This window comes from Papaver somniferum, chromosome 2, assembly GCF_003573695.1.
Source record: "Papaver somniferum cultivar HN1 chromosome 2, ASM357369v1, whole genome shotgun sequence".
NCBI classification, from domain to species: Eukaryota; Viridiplantae; Streptophyta; class Magnoliopsida; order Ranunculales; family Papaveraceae; genus Papaver; species Papaver somniferum.
Window position 1 is genome coordinate 72,471,677 of NC_039359.1, and position 8,467 is coordinate 72,480,143.

Sequence of the window (8,467 nt, forward strand, 5' to 3'; positions counted from 1 at the left end):
AACGTAATTCCAGGGAAAAGTAAAAGTAAAACAGAAAATAAAACCCACCTATACCAAAATTGGATGAATGGAGAGCGTCGAAACGTGCAACGAGGTATTCAGGGGTGTATAAATTTGGACTCGTAATCTGTAATAGAAAACTAGATGAACACAATATGATATAATGTAAGTAGGAGAGAGTATCACTTCACACTTTTATTCTCACACTATCTCACATTTTAGACGTTTTTTTTTTGTGAATAAAAACCAAACGGTATCGAACTTGAAGCTAATATTTCGGAGATGTTTTTCTCTTGCAATGCTCTACATACTTACCAAATTTAGGTGCATTATGAGACGTATGACAACACCATCTACAACTTTAAAAATGAGTCTTTGAAAACCAACCTATTTTAACCATTGAAATTAAGATTGATAGATGGTGATGTTTAATATTACGGGATACGCTCATTTTCGGTAGGAGCATAAAGCTTTGTATGAAGAACATATCCACAAAATATTACTTCGAGTCCGTTTATTGTTTGATTTTTATTAAAAAAAATTGGCGTTTAATGTGTGAGGATAAAAGTGTGAACGGATCCTTTCTTTTTTAAGCTGGGATAAGAAAACGATACATCGGGGGGGGGGACAAACTGGGGAAATCTCATTTGTACTTTGACGCCTTGAATTTTGGGACTTGGACTTGGAATTTGTAATATTCTTCTGGTTTCTAGGCAAAAGAAAAAAAAGCTATTATTGGGGCATCACACTCCAATAGAGGGGCTTCACTTGAATTCTTAATGTCCAAAAAAATGGTTATGGGATATCCCAATACATATACAAAATGTCTAGATTACCGTTTAACTAAAATAAAAACTTAAAAATCATAGAAATGATTTTACGTCCAGGTTTGGATTAATTCCAACCGTAGAACTTTATTCGCATGTAGTTTTACGTCCAGGTTTGGATTAGTTCCAACCGTAGAAGCTCATTTTACGTTCAGGTTTGGATTAGTTCCAACCGTAGAATCCAATTTTACGTCCAGTTTTCTTTTAATTCCAACCGTAGAAGTGATTTTACGTCCAGGTTTGAATTATTTCCAACCGTAGAAGTGATTTTACGTCCAGGTTTGGATTAATTCCAACCGTAGAATTTTATTTGCATGTACTTTTACGTTCAGGTTTGAACTATTTCCAACTGTAGAAGCTCATTTTACATCCAGGTTCTTTTTATTTCCAATCGTAGAATCTGATTTTATGTCTAGTTTTCTTTTAATTACAACCGTAGAAGTGATTTTACGTCCAGGTTTGGATTATTTCCAACCGTAGAATTTTATTTTACGGCCAGTTTTTCTTCCCACAAAAACTTTGTCCAGAATTCACTAAGTATACATCAAAATTCATTAATTTAATTTTTATCTAATTAAATTAAATTAAAATTAACTAAATAAGGGTTATTTAGTCATTACAAAATTATTTTAGATAAGAGGTTTTTGATATTACTTATGGATGATCCGTTTTTATCTTATTAGATGACGCCCCTCTAATGAAATTTGATGCCCCAATAATAGCCTTCAAAGAAAATGTATTTCTCAAGAATTTTTCTTAATAGATCTCTACATTCGTAATTTGAAAACTATTCCAATACACTGTTAAAGGTATGAAAGAAGAAGAAATTGTCTTCACTGATGGTTACGGCTGATTTTTGGGCTGCTAATCGGTTATGTGACAGTGATCATTGGACTTGTGAATAATATGATGGCTCCTTTTTATACCAAGCACATCAGTATGTATGCTTTGATACGCTCTCCCAATCCACCACCCCATTGTTTTCGAGTCCAATAGTTATGATTACAACTATGATACACGCACGGCGGTTTTGCACCGTGCTTTACACCGTGAGGTGATCTGAAGGATGAGAGTAAAACTCTCTAACATCGGGATCGTAGCAATGAAAATGGGGTCGCCTATTTTCTCTCACGCTGTGGATTTTGTGGGATCTCCCTTAGGTGGATTAAACATTTTCGTTACGATTATGGGAAAGGAATATTCAATCTAAGGAAGACTTTCATGGATCCGATTCTTACCATAGATATCTGTTCACATTCTCCTAATTTGTAGGCATTTTTTTTTGTTTTTAATTCCAATTTGAGTCAAACTCAATTTATGACTTTCCTTCTTTACAGTGTTTGGTCATATATTTTAGCAAAAGAATTTTGACCAAATATGACTACCACCAGTCTTTCAAAGCTCTATCCATCTACATCTATAAATACCAAACTTTAGAGATTCATAAATCAACATTAAGGGCGGAGACATAGAGAAGAAGTAGGAGACGGGCATCAAGGTTTTTTTTAGGGTTGAGGTATGTAATTATTTTTTAGGGATGGGTTTTTTTTATATTCTCATATCAATAACTATGCCAAACAAAATTAGTTTGATGTTGATGATGTCTATGTTTTCTTTTTCTCTTAGGCAAAGTCTTGAGGAACAATCATTCTTTCTTATTATTGCAAAGGTGAGTCTCATATTCTATAAGATAAATCAAAATATAAGATGTTCATTCCTTTTCCATTTCTACTGGTAACATAAAAGAACTTATGGAAAAATCATGATTTTTGTTGTTGATTAAGTTGACATAAGAAAGATCTAGTTAAATAAAGTACCAATTAACCAGGTAACAAGTCTTAATATCCAAAATTGTACCTAATTAAAACCCTAATATTCGAAATAATAATATTTTTTATGATTAGATACCAGAGCTGTGGAAGGAGTTACTCTTTCCCAGCGATGTAGTTTGGTTTAAGGTTAAGTCTTATGGTGTACTAATTTAGTAGCTAGATTAGCAGTCCACGTCAGCTAGGATTACCTTCTAAGTCTTATGGGAGTGCTAATCTAGCAGCTAGATTAGCAGTCCACGTCAGCCCAGCGATGAACCATTCAGCGCCCAGCGATGAACCATTCGGCGCCCAACGATGAATGGTTAAGCGCTTTAAATCTTAGCTGTCAGATTAAAAGATATATCGTCCAGTGCTGAATCATTCAGCGAAAATGTGTTTTTTCTGGTGCTGAATCATTCAGAGAAACTATCTAGCTGCTAGTTCACATGCTAGCAACTGGTAGGAGAGAACTAGTATTAACTTATGCCACACTTTTTTTTCCGAATTGCAACACTTAACTGCTAATCTAGCACCTTCAATCTAGCCCATAAGACTTAACCTAAAGATGTCTACTACGTGGCAAAGGCAAACCCAAGACGATAAAATTAGGGTTGTCAAAGGTCACCCGATTACTTGGAACTGAACCAGACTCAGATGAATTGCTACCCGACGGGTAAAACCATTATGAACAGATAAGCTTTCGAGTCCCAACGGGTTCTACCTATCGGCTACCCCCGGATATTGTGTACCGCATATTTGTTTTTTTGGTTTAGATTTACGTAAAATGCATTTTGTCTAGTGTTTCTTAGATTTTTTTTCATTATTTTTTTTTTAGATTTATTTAACATTAACTTTATATAAAAAATATCAGTTTTAAGCCAACACGAGAAATATTTATTGATTTAAGAAAGACCAGATAAATACTCGAACCCCAATAAATATCTGAACCCGACAAGGTATTCAGTGTTTTTAACGGTTCCAGTTCCGGATCCATTTTATTACTTGGCCCCAAAATAGGCAAACCATTGCATTTTTTGAGTTTGAATGAGATAGAATTAAACCTATAGCTAGGGCTGTCAACGGGTCCGGGTCCTCCTAGGTACCACTGTACCTGGAACCGGAACCGGACTTGACCAGATCCTACTTATAAAAATCGAGTCTGGTTCCTAACGTTCCGGTTCCTAAATTTGTGGACCCAGAACCTGACCCGCTAAAAATTACAGATATCTGTTGGATATTAGGAAAACTATAAAAAAAATCTCAAAAACTTTCCATCTTTCTATTTTTGGCTTCAATCTAAATTATTTTTATTATTTCTTTATCAACGCACTAAGTAAAGATTAAATGTAAGGAAAATATAAAAATGAAAAAAAATCAAAATCAAAGCCAAAACTAACTTAATACTTCTAAAAAAATGAATTAAAGAATGAATAACCGGGCACCCGACGGATATTACCCGTTTGGACTCGTTAAGATTCTGGTCCAGTGGAGTAATTATCCGTCGGGTCCTAAATCGTTAATGGATCCAACTTTAGGACCCAAAACCTAACCCTATCTATCGTATTCCGGTTCCGCATAATGGGTACCTATTGATAGCTCTACCACCAAAGCCCTTGCTCTAAGGTCATGTAACAAAGGATTGATACCCATAAATAAGAGAATCCTTGAAACTTTATTCGCTGTTCTTATCTGAGAGTTTTTTTTTGAAGGAAAAAAAAAAATCTTAACCCGTGCTACTCGAGCGTTTTTTGATCCATTAGTTATGAGAACCAATCATTTAACGTGAGATTAATTTACTGTCGTAAAAAATTCGATCTTTTATGCCCATCAGCCTAAAATTTGAAAACATCTGGAAAATTATAACGTTGATACCTCTATATTATTAGAGGGTGTTGAGCAGTAAAGCGAAAGTGATGTTTTGAAAATGTGATTTTCATTAGGATACTGTTTTGCATATGTGACAATTTGAAGGTTCCTTCTTTTATAAATATTCTTCTTTTTAATATAAACATCTTTTTCAAAGGAAAAAAAAAAGAAAAGCGAAAATGTTTCCTCTTCTCAAGAAGTAAATTAAAGATAATTTTCTTTAATTAATTAATTAATTAATTTGAGATTTTAAAAGTTAATCTAAAATTAGGTACTATATTAACATGTTTGCTTGCATCTGGTTAGCGATTTGGATCTGAGTCAACTCTTGATTTGACGCGAGTCAGATCTCAGACGATTTGGTTTAGTTATTGACTGATCTGACTCGCTACTTGACTCGAATCTAATTCTTGATTCGGATCTGCTTGAGTCAGGGAATAAAATATTCTAATTCATAGGACCAAGCCACTGACTCGCATATTTTTGAGCATATTGAATTAGATCTAATTCAAAAAATAAACACATCGAGCCAGATCCAGCGAGTCAAATGATTTTAGTCAGATCCAAACAAATCAAATCCGCGGAAAAAAATGAAGTAATTTTTAACTTTCTGCTTATTTAAGTCAAAAAAAACTACTTCTATGTGCATCCAAAACCCTATTTCAACTTTTTGCCTTCTACTTTTACCAAAATAAAACCAACACCTTCTCCCTGAGCTTTTAGTTTGGAGATCTTGAATGGTTTAGAAATTTAGGTTTAGGGTCTTCAATAATGAACAAATCCATTGTTCTACTTAGTCTTTACTTAAGGGTGCTATAGTAGCTTGGTGCGAAATCTTGTAATAACTAGTATTTCTTATGGAGATTGATTGATGAAAATGACTATCAAGTGCTTGTATTAATTAGTCAGAAACAATCTTGTAGGAAGACGGAAAAAAATGGCACCATTTTGTTGTAATGGCACCCGAACCATCTTGAATAATCAAGTCCCGGGTTCTCAAAGTACATATGCAGAGATTAATGAAGAATCCATAGAGAATGTGGATTCAAGTTCATCGTCTAGTAAGAAGAATGAATTTTGGTGGGACATATTGCAATGGTTAAGAACAGCTGCTTTGGATCCTTGCAAGGCAAAGCCACCACTGGAGAAACTTAGGAGGAGACAGATTCTTAAAGCACGGGAACATATCTCTCTGAGCACTACTGAATTTCCTTGGGTAAATTTCAACACATTGTCTTTTCAACTTTTCCTTATCATTGTTTTGGTTGTAGGTAGCACTTACAGCTGTAGGACTACATAGTAAACTCATCAGTCTCATGAACTTTTCATCTCGAGTCGACAAGGAAAATATGGTTTCTGTTTTTCCAATTTCTCCATAAAATCCGGCCCAGCCGCAAACATAATTACATAATGCTTTGGAAGTTTGTTTCCTGGTGATATGTTTGAATTTTGATTGACTACCTCCCGAAGTTGAAAGTAGTGGCCTCCCCATTAAAGCTTATGATGCTTATAGATTGTATTGGGTAGAAACTCGAGTCAAAAGTTTGGCATGTTGTCTATATATCAAGAGGTTAACACAATCTATTATAGCTTGGTTCTTGTTACATTTAGTTGCTTGCTTATGTCTATTCCATTTCTCTTTTCAGAAAAAGCGGAAACTTGATCTGTTAGAAAATAAATGTGCAATTAGCCCTCCTCTAGCAAAACCAAATGAGCAAAGTTCTTTTGCTTCTTCAGTTTCATGCTTAATCAATAGCACTGACTCAACTGAGAGGTCTCAGCAGTATCTTTGCAGACCTTCCATCTCAGTAGGGTCGTCGAGATATCTTGATGATCTCTCCAGAAAACGGGTCCGGAATAGTCATTTTTACAAATCTGATGATTCAATCAGTGTTGCATCGACTCCGGAAAAGCCAAACATTGAGAACATACCTAGAGTGAACCAGTCAATGAAGGCGAGCAGCAATCTTCCATTGAATCAGGTATATGTGCCTCCAGCTAAGATAACCAACAAAAACTTTTCATCTCTGTCCGACTCTGATGATTTGGTAGATAGTTCAAGTATGCCAAATGAATACAGTCAAGAGAAACATAAGACCGCTCGTAGATCACCTAGGTTACAGAACTTCATTAGTTATTCTCTCCCAAGAGTTAAAGTTCAAGTTGGCTCATGTCATCAGGCTGACATTCCAGATTGGATTGGGCCGAGGAAAAGTGATACATCCTCCACTGATGGTCAAAGTGATTCATTTGATTCAAGGTATATGGGTACCAAGGTATGGCCAATCGAAGGCAAAAATACAGAAGATAGTGAAAAAGAAGGGATAGGAAAGGGAAGACTGAATTCATGCTCCTGCTATTCAATGGGGTGTGGAGGTTGCATCAAACTTCATGTATTTAAGAAAGGACTCCAGCTACAAGATGAACTAGGAAATGCTTACTTTACCTGGAAATTCGATGAAATGGGCGAGGAAGTTTCGAAGTTGTGGACAACAACGGAACAGCAATGTTTTGAAAGTCTTGTGAGAATGGACCCTATAACCCAGAGTGATAGTTTCTTGGTACCTGCACTGAAGCGATTCTCTGGAAAATGCAGAAAAAGTATATTCAGTTACTACTTTAATGTATTCGTTCCTAGCCGCATGAGCAAACAGACCAGGTTAGCCGCTAAACGTGTAAATAGTCACGGCGACAATGATGCTGTTGTGATGGAGAGTAGTATCAAACGCAAAAGCAGAAAATACTTTAGTGGAGGCCATTAAGACAACATCTGCTCTCAGTTTTGAAATCTCTGATACACTCAATTGAGGTTCCTAGCTATTACTCAGTAGTCTGTTGTCTTGTCTTGTAAAATTTTAGTAATGCATATGAATTTTCTTTCATAATGAGTTTCTTCTCCATTCCAAGCAAGAGTTGCTTTATTGCGAAAGGAAGACCCAAATACTTTTGCTAATCCAGCCAGCATAAATTCTTGCAATGGAACTTCTTTTTATACTTAACCCAACACCTGTCACTGCCTTGAATACCCATCTAGTACCAACAAGATTTACCACTTCTCATTCACTGGCATTCAGAAAGTGAGGGTATCATCAGCAGACAACAGATGATTAATTAAGGTTCCCTCCTTCCATCACTTGATAGCCAGAGACCATCTGCAAATACCTTGCCTCAAGATTTAAATCTTCTAGTGAATTGTCTCAAAGTTATATTGCATTTAGCTCTATTTTATTGCTGAGGCGCACTCTACATCACTGTCGAAATGGGGAATAACTGATTGAATGAAACTGTTGTTTTCTGAAGCCAATGCACTGCCTTCTTACTCTACCATCTCGGACCAAGCACTAGCCGATCTCGATTTATACATGTGAAGGTATCCAATGTTCTGTTTCTCTGGTTAATTACTAGGAACTAGTATCTTTGCAGGACTGATAAGCTGATTTTTAGATATATGGACACTTCTTTGCTCTCTTGTATCCGCTCTCTCTAGGACCAACATTAATTTACTACTTTCTTTCCTACTTATTTTTAGATTTTTGTTTTACTCTCGATTGTAGTTTTTTCTATCTCAGCAGTATTAACAGGACAGCGTGCTTTGCTCGCATCCATTGCTGTTAGACATCCAGATTTCCAGCAGCAATTTCCTTTACTAGTCTGATCTGATCCCACTATTTATTTTTCCGGGCCTTAGAATCTGTTGGGATTTAATTCATTTTCTCCAGTCACAATCGAGTCTTTCACTTGCCTTGCTGCCATCACCATGTGTATCCTATCCTGGTAGTGCATGGAATTAGTCGTCCACTGACCAAAAATCACCTACCGTTTGTGCACCACCAAAAACCCAGACCTGGTTTCCTTTTCCTTTCAGAGATTGAAGCACCTTTTGATTCCGTGGACACTTTTTGAGCGTCTTCACTTCCACTCTTGGTTTGTAGTTTATTGTATAGGAAAGGAGAAAGGTCGAGC

General features: G+C 36.0%; 1 protein-coding gene across 1 annotated transcript; it reads left to right on the plus strand.

The window, feature by feature from the left end:
* Positions 1-2,288: 2,288 nt before the first annotated feature.
* Positions 2,289-7,384, plus strand: LOC113353511 (AT-rich interactive domain-containing protein 1-like). Its single transcript, XM_026597080.1, has 4 exons — positions 2,289-2,343; positions 2,454-2,496; positions 5,428-5,720; positions 6,151-7,384. The coding sequence occupies exons 3-4, from the start codon at positions 5,442-5,444 to the stop codon at positions 7,264-7,266; spliced, it is 1,395 nt and encodes a 464-aa protein (XP_026452865.1). The 5' UTR covers positions 2,289-2,343; positions 2,454-2,496; positions 5,428-5,441; the 3' UTR covers positions 7,267-7,384.
* Positions 7,385-8,467: the final 1,083 nt, after the last annotated feature.

What these genes read in the sequence shown, in the direction of transcription:
- LOC113353511 (XM_026597080.1), top strand. Translation starts at nt 5,442, where the DNA reads ATGGCACCATTTTGTTGTAATGGCACCCGAACCATCTTGAATAATCAA. An exon ending in GCACTACTGAATTTCCTTGG is followed by an intron (nt 5,721 to 6,150) that starts GTAAATTTCAAC and finishes TTCTCTTTTCAG; the next exon opens with AAAAAGCGGAAACTTGATCT.